This window comes from Nyctereutes procyonoides, unplaced genomic scaffold (assembly GCF_905146905.1).
Source record: "Nyctereutes procyonoides isolate TBG_1078 unplaced genomic scaffold, NYPRO_anot_genome, whole genome shotgun sequence".
Classification (NCBI taxonomy): domain Eukaryota; kingdom Metazoa; phylum Chordata; class Mammalia; order Carnivora; family Canidae; genus Nyctereutes; species Nyctereutes procyonoides.
The window spans coordinates 25,150,723-25,172,711 of NW_026575040.1; the positions used below are offsets into that span (position 1 = coordinate 25,150,723).

The 21,989-nt window shown below is 39.8% G+C and overlaps 2 protein-coding genes across 4 annotated transcripts in view; one reads left to right on the forward strand and one right to left on the reverse strand.

The window, feature by feature from the left end:
- FAM227B (family with sequence similarity 227 member B) overlaps window positions 1–714 on the forward strand; it is a 185,153-nt gene extending 184,439 nt beyond the window's left edge. The window contains exon 16 of the mRNA XM_055319907.1: window positions 598–714. Coding sequence (XP_055175882.1) covers window positions 598–714 — 117 coding nt within the window. The remainder of the gene's footprint in view (window positions 1–597) is intronic.
- The window catches only part of GALK2 (galactokinase 2), a 129,920-nt gene continuing 108,640 nt past the window's right edge, over window positions 710–21,989 (reverse strand). For all 3 annotated transcript variants that reach the window (XM_055319910.1, XM_055319911.1, XM_055319909.1), the window contains 2 exons: window positions 10,993–11,194; window positions 710–1,300 (listed from right to left, as the gene is read on the reverse strand). In XM_055319910.1, coding sequence (XP_055175885.1) covers window positions 1,093–1,300; window positions 10,993–11,194 — 410 coding nt within the window. In that variant the 3' untranslated portion in view covers window positions 710–1,092. The remainder of the gene's footprint in view (window positions 1,301–10,992; window positions 11,195–21,989) is intronic.

Here is a 21,989-nt window from a genome sequence, read left to right on the forward strand (position 1 = left end):
GGTCTAAACCTTCATATAATTCAGGAAGGCCCTCTTGTGAGAAAGTCATTCACTTAGCATCACCACAAGGCCAAACACTTCTGACCACTTTTGATAAACATATACAGGATTCAGCAACTCTCCTCCCCAATCCCAGACCTGCACACCTGTCCTACACTGGTCCACATGCACAAGCGAGACCTGCTAGACACAACAGAGTTGCAAGGCATAGGTGGGGTTTCCTGGAAGGGTAAACAGGCCTTTTGGATCAGAGAGCATTGGAGAGAAGTTAGCATTGAGTGGGAAGAAAGCAAATTCTATGATCAAATTGAATTATCTGAATTATCATCCAGATAATTCTCAATTTCAATGTGAATAGAGATAAAGATAGCAAGTGTCTTTTAGCTAAGTTTCTCTATTAAGTAATAGAGAAAGCTCAGAGCCAAAAAGAAAGTGATTATTTATTTGATATCACATAGTCTGTAAAAAGTAAATGAATCTAAATCCATTGTTGCTTTAAAAAAGAAAGTAAGTCTTCTCATCTTGATAATTGGTGTAAGCTCACATACAAGTGTCCAGGACAATTTGTGAATCTTTAATCATGTATTATTTTAATAGCATTCTGAAGCTCAAACTGAGAAAGAGTTTCTAGCATCACTATCATCATCATCATCAATTGAAGACTACGACTGCAAAGAAGAATGTCAAGAGAAACCAGAAATGAACTGTGTTTAAGAATATGGCAGGCAATGCAACTGTATCCATTTAATTGTAGCAGTATGTTTAATTCACATCCAATCCGTGAGGTCAGTATTGAGTGTCTTTTATCATTCATCTTTAAAAATCTTGAAGTCAATAAATCTCAGTAAATCATCCTGAAGAGAACTGTCCAAGCATAATTTTGGCTCTTATTGGTAGACAACATACTTTAAGATGGAAAAACAATCATTATGAAGCATAGAGAGCTTTCAACCGTTTCTTTGGAAATACATCTTGATAATAGCAACCGTTCATCATAATACAAAACAGAAAGAGGATTAATTTACTGTGGCATAAGAAGCTCTGCCAGTTCCTAAATGCCCTAAATAGTTTCTCTGAGATTTTTTACATTGTTTAGGCCTCAAGGAAAACCAAAGCCCCGCCTCCTGGTTTGGTAGCAAACAAACTCTGCTTCTCAAATGTGAAGTCTTGGTCGCTCCTCTGGTAATAGGCTTCGTGCACATTTGCAAGGAAGCTGGGCAGCTTGTCAGCAGGTACTATGGATACTGTGCAGCCTCCCCATCCTGCTCCAGTGAGTCGTGACCCTTGAGCCCCAAACTTCCTAAAACAATGAGAAAAAAGCCCATGTTAGAACCCGTAAATGCAAATGAGAGTGGTTTGCCTGGTGCTTCCAAAGAACACAACACCCAAGTCCTAAGCAGAGAATATATGTGGGTTTCCTTGTGTGTGTGTTGGGGGGTAGTTCAGTGTTGCAAACATTTTAGGACATGATGAATGTATACTGTTTCAGAAGGTGATTTGAAATTTAGTTGTATCTAAAACTGGGCCATGGTTTTGGTTCTAAGTAGTAGAAGTTAGCAGGACTCCTGGCTGCTGAGAGCTGGCAGTAACCCACTATATAGTCTTGATTCCATAAAGGCACCAACGGAACACTTGTATATAGCAAGCTAACAGGTGATCAAGAAGGAGTAAAAAGCAATAGGCAACAGACATGACCAACATTATGGATCAGAAGGTGGCTGCAGGCAGGGGCACCCAGGTGGCTCAGTCAGTTAAGCTTCCGACTCTTCATTGAGGCTCAGGTCATGGTCTCAGGGTCATGAGATCGGGCTCCCCACTCAGAGAGAGGAGTCAGCTTGAGATTCTTTCTCTCCCTCTCTCTGCCCCTCCCCCTACTCATGCTCCAAATAAATAAAACCTTAAAAAAAAAAAAGGTGACTCCAAATGAGGTCAAATCGAAATTTAAAATGCAAGCCTTATGCAAGAGAGGTCTTCCTCCAGTGGCTACTTAAGGTCTGTTCTTAAGGCTTGGCTATTCCAAATAAAAGAATCCGTCCCCTACAACAGATAGCCTAGATTTGTGCTGAATAAATTTATCAACAAAGAACATGCTATTAAACTGTAGATCAGGGATCCCTGGGTGGCAGAGCAGTTTGGCGCCTGCCTTTGGCCCAGGGCGCGATCCTGGAGACCCGGGATCAAATCCCACGTCAGGCTCCCGGTGCATGGAGCCTGCTTCTCCCTCTGCCTATGTCTCTGCCTCTCTCTCTGTGTGTGTGACTATCATAAATAAAAAAATTTACTAAATAAATAAATAAATAAATAAATAAATAAATAAATAAATAAATAAATGAAAACTGTAGATCAGTCTGTCTGTTTAATCTCTGATAGGAAGTCACACAGACCTTTCCACAAAAAGGACAGTGTTCTCTACAGTTCCAAATGCCTCTTCCCTGTGCTCTTGGGAACTTGTCTAACCACTGGACTCAGAATTTACCATCAGTCAAAATGTGTGATCAGGATGGAAACCACCATTTAAACCTCCACACAAAAAGAGGTCATTTTATTCACCAACAACCAGGCACAGTTTTGTACCAAAGTTACAGGCCCTAACGCAAAGCACAAGGGTCCCTCATCTTTAAAAGATGTAATTTATCCTGATAATATAAGTTCACATGTACTTCCAATTCTTCCTAATAAAATTTACTCCAAATTCATAGCAGATTAAAAATTCCATAATTAGTTTAGCACAATCCTGTCCCCCTTTTTACATCTAAATGAGCTACTTCACTTCCGAGAAAATGTCAGTAAAATATTAACCGTCCTCTAAAACACCAGATTTTTGCACACCAGTAATTCATTTCCCCCTCAATGATTTTCTCAATTGATTCCTTTTCATCATCTGTTTTACACATTAAATATATTTTTCAAATGAATAGATGTTTAAAGAAGAAAACAAGATGCTTGCAAATAAATAAAAATTACTCATCTCCTGCTGTCCCTCAGACATTCAGCTTATAGCCCAGTAGCTGAATTGAGCCCAGACTCCTATCATCCAGGCTGAAAAATTTTTCTGATTGTGGGATTCTGGGATAATTGAGGTCCAGGCTGGCAAAAGGTTATTTTGCAACTTAATGATTTGAAAGGAAAAAACAAAACAATAAGTTGTGATATGCAGTCACCCCAAACTATCTTTCCCATGGAAGATACTGGAAAAAAAAGGAAGTGTTGTGGAGGCATCTTTGGAAGATCCTAAAATCAGGGCATCAAAGCCAACTGTGGCCTGATATAGAGAACAACAGGGTGCCCTCTTATGTGATTCTCTAAGATTCATGCTTTACCATTATGCTGGACTCAAATTATCCAGTCCTTTATGGTCCTCAATAGACTTTAATGGCATATTTTCTTATACTTTCTCATTTGAATAGTTTCTGAAAGCTGTGGTTTCAAAACTGAACCTAAAGCAAACTGAATGTTGTTTCTAACTGACTACAAAACCCATAGGAATCATGCCAAAGGGCTTGTTTCCCTCAGCATCCTGGTAGTTTCCAGAAACTTGAAGACTTTCTGGGTAAATTTATTGACTTTTGAGTCTCCAAAGTTGCTCTGTCACCACCCTGTCTGCTGCAGATGAAAATGGACTGGGCAGCATCAGCCATATGATCTGAAATCATCAGGGTTCAAATTTCTCAGAAAATGATAAATGCTATTATAAATAGCCTTCTGCCCGAGTCAGTGGCTCTTGTGTTCACACATCAAGGGGCTGCCCCAGTAGCTGGTCAGCAGCTGCCGAGCTATATACACTCCCAAAGTCAGAAAGGTCCTGTCTGCAGTGTTCCAAACTGTTCTTCAGTATGCCCTTTAGCATATGCCATAGAAATTCAGGGAGAAATCCTCAAGTTAGGAGACCAATATAAGCTTCAGACTAAGAAAGAAAAGTAGGTGAGCCATGTTTTCCCTGTGACAACAATAAGACTTTAAAAATATAGATCCTTGAGCTATTGCACATCAGAGAAGCAATGCAAGACTTAGGAAAATCAAAACTCTAGAATCCCCCAAATACTTTGTGATGACTGGATTGGAAATAATGTGGAAGGGTTGGCCAAAACACAAAAGCAGCCTCTGCCTTATTATAAGCATGATCTACAAAACAAAGGCTAGGGCAGATGAAAGATGCAGATTATAAAGAATGCTCCCTTTGATCCTTTTATCACTGAAAAGTACATTCATATAACTAATTTTCCAGGCACCCAATACAGATTGACTAAAATTTCCTACTTTAAATGAACTGATTGGACCATAAAGCACTTAGTAAGATATAAGGCACAAAAAAATGCGGGAGGGTAGAGGAAGATGCAGTAAGAGGCAACTTTGCTATAAACTACAAAGAATCCTTGCATGCCTTGTATTTTAAATCAATTTTATTTATTTCAAAATATTTATATATTATACACATGAGTATTAAGTTAATTATTACAGAATATTTTGAATTTAGGGACAGGTTGTATCTCTCTAATCCCAGACCAGCACAATTCCAGGCATCTGGTAACTTCTAATACATGCTTGTTGGATTATTTGTTTTAAAATATCAATCCAGACTGTTTATTTTGTTATTAAATTAATGTTAGAAAACTTCAGTTATGTGAAACAAAGTATAATAATCAAGAGATGGTGTTTACCCAATTATAAAATATCTCTTTTGAATGAACAAAATACGGTTTTTATGAAATAGCCAAATTTTAAAATAGAATTTCCCGAGGCACATAAAACAATTTTCAGTTACCTGTGAGACAGCTCACTTATGTATATTATATATATATAAATATAAGCTTGCCAGTAATGTAATCTGGAAAGACTTCTAGCTTCTGCCCTACAGCCTAGAATCCTCTGGCTAGAATCTCTCAGGAAAATAGACCTTCCAGAACAATTTCTATGACTTTTATAGCCAAGTTAGAAACACTTACAGATTACTTTAGATTAAAAAAACCACAGACTTCAAATACTGTTCAAATGAGAAAGTATAAGAAAATACAACTACAAGTCTATTCGAGAAATGTAAGCCACTAAAGGCTATGAAAGACCAGTTGTTCCTACAAATGTGTAGCAGGGGGAGAGGGGACTGGAGAGGACAGTAAGTGGAAGAGAGAAGTGAGAGCCTAATAGAGTGCGCTCCTAAGCGCAGATGAAATGGGCCTCTCCCTTTATTTGTCAGAGTGTGAAGATTAGCCTCAAGATCATGGGGAAAGGAACATACAAATATGGGTTTACACTTCATTCTTCCCTGACTGATCAGGAGAATGGGTACAAGAGGCTGAGCAGCTTAGCTGTGGAATAAAGTTTGAAAAGACTTCTGAGGAGGATAGCAAATTAACTTTTCTAATCTTTGTTAGCCTATTAACATTTGTCATTCATCTTCCTTAATAGCTTGGACATTGATGCAGCAATGAGGTCTCTAATTTCAGCAAGTGTCAAAACAGAAAGAAAAGGCATTAACTATTCTTTCTTAAGTATAACCAAGAAAACCAGTAACAAATGAGCTGTCTCACATATAACTGACCTGGTTTCAAAATTCTTCTAGTTTCTCAATGAATCCTACTTTACAATTTAGCTGTTTCTTAAAATTTATATTTTGTTCATTTAGTAGAGTTATTTTATAATTGGACAAGCTTCATCTTTTTCTTTCATTATTATTCTTTGTTTCACATAATTGAGGTTTTCTGATGTTAATTTAATAAAAATAATAAACAGTTTAAATGCATAAATGTAGTTTCCTTCTCCCTCCCTGGTCCTTTCTTTGAATGCTAAACTGATTTTCTCTTAAAGGACAGGAAAAGGCTCAACTGAAAAAAATCCCTTCTTTTCATTCCCTCTTCTCCCTACTTGGGTCATATAGTAGCTTCTTACACATTGTCCCTAGAGGCTGGCTACCAAGAGATGTCTTTTGAATATAGTCTAGCTTAGATCACCTTAAGATTTCAGCTTGTATGGCATGTGTTGGTGAGGATGTGGAGAAAGAGGAACCATTTGCACTGTTGCTGGGAATGCAAGCTGGTGCATTTAACCTTTCTAAAGGTTAAAAATATGTGGTGTACATATATACAGTGGAATATTAGCCATCAGAAAGGATATGTAAATATCCATTTGCATCAAGGTGGATGGAACCTGGAGGGTATTATGCCGAGTGAAATAAGTAATTGACTTAGAGAAAGACAAATATCATATGCTGAATATAAGAAACAGTACGAGGGACCATAAAGGAAGGAAGGGAAACTGAATAAGGAAAAATCAGAGGAAGACAAACCATGAGAGACTCTTAACACTGGGAAACAAACTGAAGGCTACTGAAGGGGAGGTCGACGAGAGGATGGGGTAACTGGGTGACAGGCCTTAAGGAGAGCACTTGATGTGATGAGCACCGGGTGTTATACTATATGTTGGCAGATTGAATTTAAATAAAAATAAAATAAAGGTTAAAAATAGAACTACAATCCAACAATCACATTATTAGGTATTCACCCAAAGAATACAAAAACACTAATTCAAAGGGATTCATGCACCCCTGTGTTTACAGCAGCATTATCTACAATAGCTAAGATATGGAAGTGGCCCAAATGTCCATCTATTGATGAATGGGTAAAGAAGATGTGGTATGTATGTATGTACACACACACACACACACACACACACACACACACACACACTGGACTATTACTCAGCCATAAAAAGGAATGAAACCCTGCCATTTGTAAGCACATGGTTGGAGCTAGAGAGTATCATTCTAAGTGAAATAAGTCAGATACCACATGATTTCACTCAAATGTGTAATTTAAACGAGCAAAGTGGGGAGAGAGGGAGAGGGAGAGGGGAAGAGAGAGAGAGAGAGAGAGAGAGGGGCAACCCAAGAAACAGACTTAACTATAGAAAACAATCTGATGGTTATGGGGTGGGGGGAAGGTGGAATAGGTGATGGGAATTAAGGAGTGCACTTGTGATGAGCACTGCCTGTTGAATGGAAGTATTGAATCACTATATTGTATACCTGAAACTAATATTACACTGTATGTTGACTAACTGGAATTTAAATAAAACCTTTTTAAAAATTAAACTTAAAAAAAGATTTTAGCTCGTATGTAATGCCCTAGGTATGTGGACATTGAAATCCTTCATTAACTCAATCAGTTAGCTGCCTTTTCACGCAAATAGTTTCCAAGCAGGCCTTCAGGAAAAGCAAAGAAATTTTAAAGTGGACCAGGGAGTAAAGATTGTCTTTGGCCTTGTTCCTCTTTGCACCCATTTCAGCTTCCCTCTGCCCTCTTCTTTCTACTAAAGGCAACGAATCTTCTCAGGCTTCCCAGTCATAGTTACATCTGCTCCACTGGTGTTAATATTTTTATTTTATTTTAATTATTTATTTATTATTTTAGTCGTTAACATTTTTAAAGGGGACAGGGAAGTGTGGAGATGATCATGATTCTTAAACAAAATAATACTCTCCCCAAAGTTGAGTTTATGTACCAGTGCCCCAGGCCTCTCGAGGATCCTTCGCAGCACAGCCAGTGCCTCCTCTGCCTGGCCCAGTGCAATGGTCATGAAGCTTCAGGAGCAACCAAGGCTTAAGAGTGTCTCATTTTTCATTTGAACCTTTCTACACTTTTACCATCTATAGCTCTCTATTACCCATATTTGTCTCCCAATTTTAACCACCCTATATCACCACTATCTTTTTCATTCTGCATTCTTCTCTCTTCCCGCTTACATCCACAACACAAAAAAGCATGAGAGCTCTTGAAAGTGGAGTTCAGACATCATTGTCACATACGACACAAACACCCTATTGAAAAGTATTTGCTGGCTCATGGAAGGAATGGCATCAATGACTGCATCTACTTTAGTTCCTGTGGGCTATCCTCTGAGGTTGCTCTGCCACTTAGGACCTTTGTAACTGGCAACCAGTGCGAACATCTGAAGACTATCTGCTGGTTACAGTGGCAGCAAAGAAAAAATTAATTATATAAAAAGTTCAAGGACCAGACAACTATTCTGGCCAATATTTACAACATGCCAAAAGGTAATGTTTCGATATTGGAAACTTGGTCCCTATATGCTTAAGTAGAAACTATTTTTGATGCTTAGCAATTGACTTTCCAAATAAAAACAACTGTATAAAAAGGGAGTGCACTCCTTATATTAGACAGAATTGAATTTTCCTCAGAAAAACAATACAGCAGATGAAAATGGGCTAGGCAGAAATAGTTTAAGAAATAAAATGTTTAAGTGTTAAATTCAAAGTTATTAAGAAAGGAGCTTCCAAAAACAAATAAATGAAATAATAAATAAAAGGTGCTCTTCCCCTTTAGGACACAGCCCTAAATCTTACACTGGAACCAATTTTTTAAAAAGATTTTATTTATTTATTCATGAAAGACACAGAGAGACGTAGAGATATAGGCAGAGGGAGAAGCAGGTTCCCCATGAGGAGCCTGATGCTGAATTCGATCCCAGGACCCCAAGATCACGATCTGAGCTGAAGGCAGATGCTCAACCACTGAGCCACCCAGGTGCCCCTGGAACCATATTTTAAAAAATATATCGACCTGGGGCCCCTGAGTGGCTCAGTCAGGTAAGCACCTGCCTTTGGCTCAAGTCATGATCCCAGGGTCCTGGGATGGAGCCCCACATCAGGCTCCCTGCTCAGTTGGGAGCCTGCTTTTCCCTCTCCCTCTACTGCTTCCTCCCCCTGCTTGCATGTGCACACTCTCTCTCTCAAATAAATAAATAAAATCTTTAAAATATGTATATATACCTATGGACTGCTAGAACAGAAAAAGACACTGGAGATCATAAGACAACAGTCCAAAATCACAGAGCTCAGAAGGAAAAGTGGCAGAGCTAGAAACTCAACCTTCCTAACTTCAACTCAGTTGTCCCACTCCACACACTGCCTCCCCGCCTCAGCAAGGTTTTGTTCAATGTTCCAACACCACACACTATGACAACCAAAGCCTCCATTATTAAAGCTTTAAAGCCAACAGAGGAAAATAGATAAAAAAAAAAAAAGACCCACATTTCACATCTGAGTAAACTCAAAGGGAGAGAAAGAGGTGTGGCAAAAACACTGGATCAGGAGCTAGGCTTTGCACAGACTTATTACGTTAACTTGTTCAAATCACTTAACCTCTTAGTGCCGTCTCAGATATCAAAGGGCCCTGCCTACCCTCCTACCTTATGGTACTGTGAGATCATTCTGACCACACAATGTGAAATCTGCCATCCCAGAATGTGGCTTTTACAGAAATGAGGAACATTTCTCAGGCCAAAAACCCAAGAGTCATTTGATTCCTGTCTTTCACCTACAGAGCAACGTTATGAATCTTCCTTCAAGGCGTATCTGGATCATCAGATCCTTTAGCACTTGCACTGCCACCTTTCTCCACCCAAAGCCAGAGTCCTGCCAATGGCCTACAAGGCCCATGTGGTATGCGTCCCCACTATCTCTCTTACTTCATCACCTGCTACTCTCTCCTTTACTGCCCTCCAACCTCCTCGTACATGGCAACCACATCCCCACCTTGGGGCCTATGCACTTGCTGTTCTCATTTCTTCACTTCCTTCAGGTCTCTGCTCAAACATCATCTCAGAGTTCCTAGAAAGATTATCCCCCTAACCTTGGTGCTTTCTATCCCTTCTATTTTCTTTTTCAGAGCACTTATCACTACCACTCAATTTATTTTTAATTGTTACCTCCTTCTTTCCCCAGGAGAATGTAGGCTTCAAAAGAGCAAGAGCTAATTGGCATCCCAGGAAGAGAAAGTTCTTTAAGGGAATTCCAGAAAGCTGACAAATGCCCCTTCACTGCCTTTCAGGTGGGGTTCAAACTATCCTACTACCTTCCTGATCTCTGCACAAATCATTCTACTTCCTCTAATTTCCAGAACTGAACAATATTTGTTCCTTCCATTTACTGGGCCCTTAATACTTTCAGAAAAAAGCATTTGTAACAGAACAAGCTCTGGAAGGCTTTTTGGCAATTAGTGAGCAAACTCTGACGTTAGCAGAATGATCCTCATCAATGCTATGTTCAAGTCTCTCTACAAGTTGGGTTATACATGCCATTTGTGATCACTGAAGCTAGCTGATTTAAACTTTTCAGGCTGGGAGTGTGGCAATGAGTGAGGCAAGCCATCGGCGCCAAGTGGTTAATTATATTTTCATGACTAATTGCAGGCAGCTCTGACTATCTTCTTACAGTGGAAATAATATCTAGCCATTTGAGGGTTCTCCCAATTTCCCTTTCAGTTCTCCCAAGGTCAATGAAATCCCTTCTGGTAAAGTAACCATTTTACTCCTTTATTTATCCTCATTCTCTAACAATTATAAGGAAGCTGTTCTCAGGCTTTGTGAAAGAGTTTTCCTCTTTACATTTCTGTCTCAATCAACCATTTATAAACCAGGCTTTCGTCAAATCCTTAATTCTCCAAATTGCCTAATCTAAATCTGGAAGGCAGGAAATGCTGGCTTTCTGAGTAATTCCTTCAGTAACCTCCCCTGTCCCTGAATACACTCCCATCAGGTTTAAGGCCTCCATGTCTGTTTTCTACTTTCTTTTGAATAATTCTACTAAACTTTGGACACCATATAGAAGATGCTGGTAGGGCCACCATTGCTGTAGATAGCACTGATTAAAATATGATGAGAAAGTAACAGCAGGGTCCATGTCTAAGAAAAGCTCCTTGAAATACCAAATCATCCTAAGATGGAAAGATGGGAGAACTGATTTCAAACCAGGAGCCTCATAAAGTGGTAGAATCAGGTCTCCAATCTTTCTCCCTCAGATATTTAGGAGAGAACAAGTTCAGCTCTGTATATGACACCTCAGAGAGGAAGTGAAGAAGGCTCTCCTTTCACTTAGAAGGTTATGAAAATATTGCCAATTTTTTTCATTCATTTAAACAAGTTCTTTGGCAGTGTCGTACCCCCCACCCCACCTCCACCATGCTGCTCTCTTGGTCTCACCGACAGATGTCCACTAGCTGATCCACCTCAGGGCAGCTGCACTCGTACATGTCCCGGCAGCTGGCATGGCTCTGGTTCATTAACTCCCCCAGCAGCTGAACCATGTTGTCAGGGGCTTCTTCACATATCTTCTTAAACTGGAGCACCCGTGCAGCCTCGCTGTACACATGCTTTGCCCGCTGGTAGAGTTTGAAGGTGAGCACTTAGGAAGAAAGGGAACAGGGAACAAGGTGAGAAATATTCAATGGACAACCCAATGCAAAGAGAACTAGTCATCAAGGACTTCCATTTCTATCTTCATTATCAATAGTTTAAACTTTAAATAGGTTTCTCTTTCATGGAAAGAAATGAAGAATTTTTATACTTTCTAGATTATCCACAATGACTCTAACTTCAGTTATAGAAACATGTCCTACTGCAATGGCTTTATCTATAATGCTTACCCATTCCCTTGAATAACAACTGGGACCTCCTTACCATTTTCAACCTTGCTGAAGTGGCTGAGCTGGTGCTGTGGGCCTGGGGAATTTGTGATTATATGGGAGCCATTTAGCCTACTAAAAAGAGCCAGGGCTGTGAATCTAAAAGTCTGTCATTTCATCTCAGCTCTGTGAAAATTAAGCTGTATCCAGCTGCTACCTCTATAGAGTTCCATTTCCCCATCTCTAAAACAAGGTTGAGAATTACTTCCAGGCCTAACATTTTGTGATTCTATGAAGATCTCCTTCCAAGCATTCCTCTCCCCACCCCATGTTGTTATATATTGTAAAAAAGGATGCTAATTGTGACTGTTACCTTCTGTCTGCACCCCCAATTCTACTCTCTGCTCTTCTCTAACCTGCTTTCTGCCTCAGGAGGCTGACCTGTATGATTACCCTCATGGATTTCCCTGCCATCTAGACTAGGGAAAGACAAACCACTGAGAAATGGGGGGGAAGAGAGTAGTAGGTCAGGGGATTTATTCCCCAGCTCCCTCCTCTTTTTTTTTTTTTTTTAAATTTTATTTATTCACGAGAGACATACAGAAAGAGGCAGAGACATAGGCAGAGGGAGAAACAACTTATTGTGGGATTTGATCCCAGGACCCAGGGATCACATCCTGAGCCAAAGGCAGACACTCAGCCATTGAGCCTTCCAGGCATCCTGTGAACAGCCATTCTTAGGATTTGTGCAAAGTTTAGTAATTACAAGGGTGGGACTTTCTATAAATTAATAAAAAATTAAAAGTTGTCTTTCAAACATTCTCAATTTAGTCATATGTGGCATATTAAACACAGTTAACTGCTTACATCAATAGGATGATGCAAATTCATATGAATTTTCTTGTTCTCTTTCAAAGAGGACCTAAATTCAGTCATCAAATCTAGTCAGTTCTTTTGCAACATGTCTTGTAATCATCCCCTCCTTATATTGCTACTGTCATTACCCAAATTTACACTTTTATTACTTTTCCCACTTGAACTATTTTGCAGTGGTTTCCAAATCAATATCTCTATCTTAATCTCTCCTCCTACCCACTTTGAGGACAACACTGCCAGACTGAGCCCCTACCACACAGCCTTACTCATGTTACTGCCCCAAACTTTTACTGCCTTGCCAGTGTTTCCCATAATCCAGATTCCTGCTCTTAGCGTAATCAGTCCCACCAGGAAGTCTTCCCTCCAGCCAAACTCCTCTACTTAGAGTTACCCAAACAGTCCTCACTTCTCAGGATTCTCAGCAGCCATACAGAAATAGTTTCCTGCCCTTTCTCTCTGTTTCTATGCCCTGAGAAGCCATGATGGCCCCAACTGGAAACAATCTGGGGACTCTATACCACTCTTGCCATCCATGGCACTCACTGATGCTCACCAAACACTTTCTGTGGTAACAGTCTATGTCCACAAAGTTCACCAACTGCCTAAGACAGAAAGCAGGTCTTCTAGTTCCATGTATTCCACACTACAAGCCTTTCACCCCAGAGTACTTTCAGTAGTGCCTCTTAGGACAGGAGGCACTGTTGATGACGGTATATGATTAGGACTTCATTTTTAATCCTAGTTCAAAATCAAGTTACCTCCATATATCCATTGTCACTCAATAATACTAATAATGATAATAATAATAAATGAGGTGCCAATACTCACAGCTCACAGCTTCCTACAGTTTTGAGGCTGAGGAAATGGGACAGCAAGATACACTTTGCTACTGACTCTACAACTGACACTAAGTATGGATGAAAAACAAGGAAAAAGAGAACTTACAAGTTAAATGTAGGTAGGAATAAAAACACAACATGTTTTGCTCCACCAGTAGTCAGGTCATGTTGAGTCGGCCCACGCTGCAATAACAAACCCACTGAAGAAAGGGAATAGAGGGGAAGGGAGAAGAAATGGGTAGGAAATATCAGAAAGGGAGACAGAACATGAGAGACTCCTAACTCTCGGAAACGAGCTAGGGGTGATGGAAGGGGAGGAGGGCGAGGGGTGGGGGTGACTGGGTGGCGGACACAGGGGGGCACTTGACGGGATGAGCACTGGGTGTTATTCTGTATGTTGGCAAATTGAACACCAATAAAAAATAAATTTATTATTAAAAAAGAACACTGAATTTGTTATTTCTGGCAATACATTCAGCCAAAATGGGAACATAATTTCTTTTAGGGTCTGAATATCAAAATATCCGAAAGTAAGAAAGTCTTACCAATACCCAGTACTAGAATATAGCGCCACCAAAACATGCTTTCTGAAAAAAACAGCACAGGTAGATTTAATAACAGCTCCTCAAACTCTCTGAACAGAAAAGGAAAAAGGCAGGCCATTGATTGACAAGCATGTGCTTGAGACAGTGCCAATAATTTTATATATGGTAATGTAATCCAGGTTATGGATTGTACATTCTGAAAGGAAGAAAAATGACTTTAGTAACTGTAGTTTAAGACTGTTTTTTTTGTTGTTTTTTTGTTTTGTTTTGTTTTAGGTCAAAGCAAAACGTTTAAAATACTAGCTTTAGGATTCTGCATGTTTCAGTTTTACCTCCAAACTACTTCACCTCTTAGAATCATAGGCCAAGTTTAAAATCAGAGCATAGCGGGGAAGGGGAGGGTGGTGGTTAAGAGGAGAATACGGATTCATTTTTACTAATGTCCCACATATGAAGAAATCATCTAGTTTCCAGGTGCACTGCTATTTACAGCTGCAGCACAGAAGGCACAAAAAGCAGCATCTACCACAATCACAAAACAGTGCTGCTTAGCTGACAAATCACTGTACTGTCTGTGCACTAATGTGCAGAGATCTTTCAAACTTTAAATCATAAAAAATTTTCAAATATACAGGACAGTAGAGGAAATATTATAGTAAACTCTATAAGCCCATCACCTAGACTGAGCAATTACTAACATTTTGCCATATTTGTTTCAGTTGGTATTTTGCTGAAGTGTTCTAAAATAAATTATAGATGTGACATTTCATCTCTATGTATTTGATTGTAGATTAAAATAAGGACATTTCCTTACATAACATCCATATCATTGTCACATATAACAAAATTATCAGTGGTGTTTAGTATCATCTCATATTCAGCTCATATTAAACATTCCCAGTTGTCATTTAAATTTCAGTTGATTTACACCAGAATCCAAACAAAGCCCACGTTATATTTCACTGTCATATCTAATAAGTCTCTTTTAATCAAGAACTTACAGTGATTTTTGATACTCTGGATTCCCAATGTCTTGTCTATAAAATACAAACACATTTGAGGGTCATATCCTGGAATAAAACTCAACATCCTCCATTAGGGACAGTATGTTTTAGTTTTTCTTTAGGATTACATGATCCTTTAAGATGAAATATTTTCTACTAGGATTAAATATACTAAAATAGAAACTGTCCAGAAAGGTGTTTTATTTTTTTTTAAGATTTTATTTATTTGAGAGAGAGAGAAAGAGAGCACAGGCAGGGGAGGAGCAGAGGGAGAAGCAGACTCCCGGCTGAGAAGGGAGCGGGACACGGGGCTCCATCTCAGGACCCCAGGGTCATGACCTGAGCCAAAGGCAGACACTTAACCAACCAAGCCACCCAGGCTTCCCCAGGAAGGTGTTTTATACTAAACCGTAGGACTGGTGTTTTCATTTGTGACAAGAAACATTCACAAAGCACTGACCAGATGACCAGAACTTCACAAACCTGGCATATCTTCTATCTATTCTCCATTGCAGAGTGTTTCACACAAGACTTCTGAATGTCTACTGAGGTCTCTTGCAGGGCATTGTGAAGGTGTGTGCCAGACTGCCATGGCCCACACCCCCCGAACGGTAGTAAGTTGGGCAATAAGGGAGAAGGCAGAAAGGGCATCTGCTTTCAATTGTGATATAAAAATTTTGCCAAAGGCTACAACAGATTTGGAGACCACCCTTTGGGAGGAGAAGCAGTTCTATGTTGGCTGAACATCACAAATGCTCTCTGGGTCTGGGTTTCTGGCTTGGTTTTGTTTTTTTTTTTTGTTGTTTTTTTTTTTTTTTCTGGCTAGTTTTATACTGGGAACTCATTGGTCTCTTGTACAGATATCAAAAAAAAAATCCAAGAAAATATGAAACTTTGTCCATAATAGCTTTCTTCCTTGTCCAGTTAATTTTAAAACCAGATGCTCCAATTGTCTATAAGCTCTTAAAATCCTTGAGAGCAATTATGATATTAAAAGATGAAGGAAGTTGTTTCTTACTATGTTCACCACATGCATGATTACTTCCGAGACAAATTTAAGAATATTACACCAGATACCCTTTCCCTAAAATACTACTAGTGTCCTATCCTATCATGGGAAATTTGAGGCTTCAAAGCAGGATATACCACACAGACTTTGAAACACTGACTTTCTCCAGTGAGAGTCTTGGATAATGACTGAGTCTAATCCTGAAGTCATGACACAGATTCTAAGATGTAAATGATCGTGACCATAAACATTTAAACTACAAAAGTTGCTGAATAAGTTCACTTATATAATAATTTAATTAGCTATTAGCTTTAAGCTGCCTGTTCCCTCTGACCTCCTCCTGGCTGTGTCTTTAGGACACTCACCACTCGGGCTCCTGACCAGTGCAGGAGCTATTTTGTTGGCCTGGAATGCTCCTCCCCCTGATCTTGACATGGCTGGCCCCCACTTGCCATTCAAGTCTCAGCTGGCACAGCTTCAAGGAGACCTTCCCTCAGTTCCAATCTAGACTAACTCCCTCACATACATATTCTCTAGATCCTATTTTATTTTCCCAACACCTAACTACCATCTCAAATGTCTGGAATATATATTTGTCCATCGGTTTGTGGTTGTTTCTCACCACTAGAAGGTCAGCCTCGGGAAAGCAAGGGCCTTTCTTGTCTACAGAATTTCACTTCTGTATCTTCAGCAGCTGAAATAGGGTCTGGCATATTGCAGGGGCTCAGCAAATGTTCACTGAAGGAATGGTCATTTCCTTGTCTTTGTAGCAAAACCACACTGAAACTTGGGAAAATAAACAATTATGGGACCAATGCAATAGAGAAGACCTACTATTTTGGCAATTTATATTTACTTGCACCTTCACCAAAAAAGTGGGAAATGTTGACTAAAAGAGGCTAAAAGACAATTAATAAGTGCCAGTGTCCGAAGTGTCCCTAATACGAATTATCACAGATGACAGAATTGTTTATATTGTGTTTTGCTTCACAGATGTAGAAGAAAGGAGATTTCTGAAACAAACAAAATGTGTTTCATATGAAAGGGAAGGAAGAGAAATAGATCATCATAACCAGTTAAAATAATTTTTTTTCTTTTAGACAATCTTTGTAACATAAAGGTGCCTGCTCACTTTTACCTTAAAAGGATGGCTGTGTAGCTTATCATCAGAACCCATCTCTAATCAATGGATCTAAAAGGGGGAACAGATAATTTCTTCTTTTGCTGCTTCTTTAGTGAGAAAGAATGAGAAAGAGCCTGTGACAAAGTAACACGCTAGGCACCATTTTCCTCATAAGATCTCTAACAGCAGGAGGTCAACAGGAGATGGGGAGGACATGCCTCTTCAATCTCTGAAGGAGTTCCACTGACTTAATTGCATTTTATTTTTTACTTAAGAGCCTTTTTATTACCTCATCTTCTAAAAGTGATGACAAAAGCCCTGAGTAAGAGGGCCATCTAGCATCAGTCAACCAATAGTTCTTATTGAGCACCTGCTATGTGCCCCACACCGTGCTCCAAATGATAAGAAAGACATGGGAATTAGAAGTCCTGGATTTGAGGAACTTAACAACTCAGCTAAACAGATTTAAAACTATGAGACCACTGTGCAGCAGATATCCAAGTGCTAGAAACGCTGAAGATGCATTAAGATGACAGGGTTTGGTGTGGAACAGTAGTGGGAAGTATCAAAGAAGAGCCCAAGCCACAAAGCTTCCTTGCTGCAAAGAGGATGGCCAAAGACCTGAGCTGGGAACAGGAAGAGTGTGCTTACAGACCTGAAGAGGGCAAACTGACCAGACCCTAGGGCAGTCTCTCGAGGAGGCTGTCCTCACACTTGGGAAGTTTTAACATCCTTTACTAGACATGCTACACAAAGGTTGCAAACTAATAACCCATGGTCCATGCCCTGCCACAGTGATGCCTTCTTGGCCCATGTATTGTGTTCTAAACTGGGAATTTTTTAAAAAGATTTTTTATTTATTCATTGGAGAAAGAGAGAGAGAACACAAACAGTGGGAAAGGCAGAGGGAGAGGGAAAAGGAGACTCTCCGCTGAGCTGGAAGCCCGATGTGGGGCTTGATCCCAGTACCTGGAGCCAAAGGCAGATGCTCAACCATCTGAGCCACCCAGGCATCCCTAAACTGAGAATTTTTATATAAGAATCTGGATTTCTGCTTTCCCTTGAAAAATTGAAGTCTGGCAGCACTGAACCTATATTCTTGCACAAAGGTCGCTGACTGGAGCTGAGGAACAGCTAGCCCGTTTAGAAAGAATGTACATACTTTATTTCCACATAGTTCCTTCCACTCCCATTTGTCTGACACTCAGCCCATCTCACTAGTCTACATGCCTCCCTGTTCCCTGTAGGCATCTGCACATGAGACTTTTTTCCATAAAACTCTCCATTACAGGAATTCCTGGCTAGAGAGGGAAGAGGGGGTAAACCATGTGGGTCATCATGCCATAATAAGCCACTGTTACTCAAAAATACCACCCCCCACCACCTTAGATGTATTGATAGCTCCATATTGAACTAAACTCTGTCTTCTTGTACTTCTACTGATTGGTCTTAGTTCTGCTCTCCAGAGATATGTAAACACAAGACAGTCCTTGAGAGATCTGAAGAAAGCTCTCATGTCTTATGTTTTTTTCACACATTGATGAGGATATAGTTTTCTGTTAATACTGAGGGAACACTAATGAATAAGATAAGCTCTTTACCCTCAAGAGGTAAGAGTTTAACAGAAGAAACGTGTTGGTGAGGATGTGGAGAAACTGGAACCCTTACACACTATTGGTGGGAATGCAAAATGTGCAGCCACCATGGAAAACAGTACATAGGTTCCTCAAAAAATTAAAAATAGAGCTACCGTATGATCCAGCAACCCCACTTCTGGGTATACATCAAAAAAAAAAAACTGCAATCAGGATCTCAAAGAGATACTAGTACTCCTATGTTCATTGCAGCCCTATTCACAATAGCTAAGATGTGGAAGCAAACTAAGTGTCCACCAGGGGATGAATGGGTTTTTAATATATAGTATATACACATAAAAGAATATTATTCGGCCTTAAAAATGAAGGAAATGCTGCAATATACAATAACATGAATGGACCTTGAGGATATTATGCTAAATGAAACGAGCCAACAAAAGAAAGACAAGTATTACATGATTCCACTTATAGGAAGTAATTAAAGTCATTAAATTCACAAAATCAAAGGCTGGAATAGTAATTGCCAGGGCCCAAGGGGAAATGGGGAATTACTAATCAACAGGCATAAAGTTTCAGTTAAATAAGAGGAATAACAAGTAAGATGTACAACAATGTATGTATAGTCAACAATAATATAACACTTAAAATTTGTTAAGAGGATAGATCTCATGTTAACTGTTCTTATCACAATGAAAAATAAAAAAGAAATAATAGTTTACTCGAGAGAAATCACTCAATATTTATCAACAACAGATGCTAAGGCAGCTCCTCAGAGCTCACGTAGAGGCATGAAGTCAAGAGGTTGTCCTGATCTGGGTTAGCCTGAAAGCAGGGGCTGAGACAAAGACTTGGGAGCAGGTAACAGCAATCTAGGAAGAAGGAGCAGAGGAGGAAGGAAAGGGAGACAGGAAAAAAGAAAGGCCCATAAAAGGTGCTGAACAGGTCACCACTATGGACAACTGGGGTACCAGTTGCTCAGGGGCCTCTCTAAAGAGCCATGTAGAAAGTGCCTCAAAATAGGCCAAACAGCAGATGGGAAGCCTGAGGCATTTATCCACAGACATGCCCACTGTGGCCCCCAAAGGGGTTAACTTCTCCACAGAGATGTACCTGGGCAGTGCAGCTACCTTCAGTGACTTTGGAGAATGCCCCAAGACACACTCACATGAGATGCTAATGTGACATGGGCTGATGGCAAAGCTGGAATCAGGTAAGCCAAGAGGATGGAGCACAGAGATTATGACCTTCAGAGAAGAGGTGAAATCTGATGAATAGGTGCACAGAAAACCAACTAAAAGGTGGGGTAAAGAACAAAAAAAAAAAAAAAAGGACTGGGAACTTACAGCAGAAGGAACATCATGAGCAAAGACATGGAGAATAAAAAACATGAGGTGCTTTTAGAGAATCCACAGTACTTAGCTGTGACTTGCATGGAATGAAGACGAAGAGCAGAAGCGACAGGAAACACAATGAAAGAGAAAACTGAAGCAGTAGACAGAGGCCAGATCATCAAGGTTTTGTAAATTTTCCTAAGGTATTTAAATTGTATCCTGCAGATAAGTGGTTCTTAGCCTATTTAGAGTTACAGAAACTTTTGAGAACTGAATAAAAGCTATAGATCCTCCACCCATCTGAATGCACAAATATCCAAAATTCTACATATATAGTACACCATACACACAAGATTCTGTAAAGCTATCCTTGGATCCAGGTTAAAAATTCCAGCTAGAAATAAGAAACCATTACAGGCTGTTAGCAATTATATCAGTCAGGATCCTTGTTTCTGAATAACAGAAACTAACATGGACTAACTTAATAAAAAAAAAAAAAAGGGAGTTTATTTAAAAGATCTTAGAGGGATGCCTGGCTCAGCGGTTTGGCACCTGCCTTCAGCCCAGGGCCTGATCCTGGAGACCTGGGATCGAGTCCCACATCGGGCTCCCTGCATGGAGCCTGCTTCTCCCTCTGCCTGTGTCTCTGCCTCTCTCTCTCTCTCTGCGTCTCTCATGCATAAATAAATAAAATCTTTAAAAATATTTTAAAAACTTAAATAAAAGATCTTAGAGACTCACAAATTCTATTAGAATTATGTATTCCTATTCTCTATTAGAATGCAAGAAAACCAGGCTCATTTGAGTCAGAAGCCAAGGGAAGTAGGCAGTGAATAACACCGTCACAGTCACTTCACACATTTAGATATGACACTGGACTTGAGATACCTTATCAATATACCTACGCCTATTTGATTCAAAGCCCCAGGCATAAGCATACCAGGAGGAGCCTAAAGGCCCTTGCTCACACCCAGGTGACGAGTGACATGGGAGAAGCAAATCCGACCCCTCAGTTCCCACCCTCTCATCAACACACACACAGCAGGTTTCCCTAGGACAGGGGCCTGGATGCTAGGTAACCAAAACTATGGCACCTGCCCAAGCAGCTGTGAAATACTGTGACTCTATTAGCAGTGAAGTTTTCTCCTCTCCAGATCAACCACCCCGCTTCCCTCTCATGATTGGATTTCAAGTCTCCTTCACTGATCATTCCTTCTAAGGGTGATTTCCCCATGTGTCCTAGGAGTCAGTCTGAGGAGTTCAGAGTATGGCTAGACCATCGTCTCCCTCATCCTCAAAACACAGAGTTTCTTCATGTAGCCTCATGTTACCAAGCTGCATAAAGGTTGTATGGATATGTAAGAATGCAAAGCCCTGGTCTTCAGCTAACAAGCTCAAAAGTGATAAATATTTGGGGAATCAGGCTTGAGTAAAAACTTCATCCCGGGACAATTAATCAAAACAGAATAAATAAATATGCTTGTCCGGGAGAACTGGAAATCTTTCTCATGTATGTATATAATTAATCTTTCTGAGACTCTCATATTCCAAAATACTTACCCAGTATTTGGGTAAGGGGCTAAAAGCAGTTGTGTCTTTAGTTGTCTTTGCACTACCGTGTAGCTGCATGCTCCTGGACATTTCTCTTCAAAACAAAAAGCTCCCCTGGGCTAACCCAAAAACTGTTTTCCAAGAACAGCGATCCAGAGGTGGATGGGGAAAACCACTTCAGAATCTACTCTGGAGTCCTCTATTTTCCTATGCAGCAAAGTTATAATAAGTCTCTGCTCTGAGGCATAGAATCTTTGGACTATTTAAGCAGTAGAATGGAAAAACACTATATATTCCTCATTGAAGCTGGACTGTGGTTTCAAATTTATTTTCCTATTAATAATATTTTTCAGAAATGTGAAGTTTCTGAAATGGTCAAACCCACAAAAAATGAACTGCTCTTTTCAGTCACATTAGCATCCCATTCCCATGCTGCAAAACTAAATTAAATTAGCATTTTTACATTTAAGAGGAAAAAATTTTTACCTGCTCTTAAAAGCAAAACCACATATAAAAAATATGTATATATTTTTATATATATGCACTTTCAACACAAACCACATTAATCCATGGAAAACTACATTCCACACGTTATTTGTGAATATTTTCAAATCCACAGCATAATGCCATCTTGTCTGTGGAGAGTAAGGGCATCCCACATGTTTATAAATTCCCTTGCTCAGATTTTCAAGAGCAGCAAGA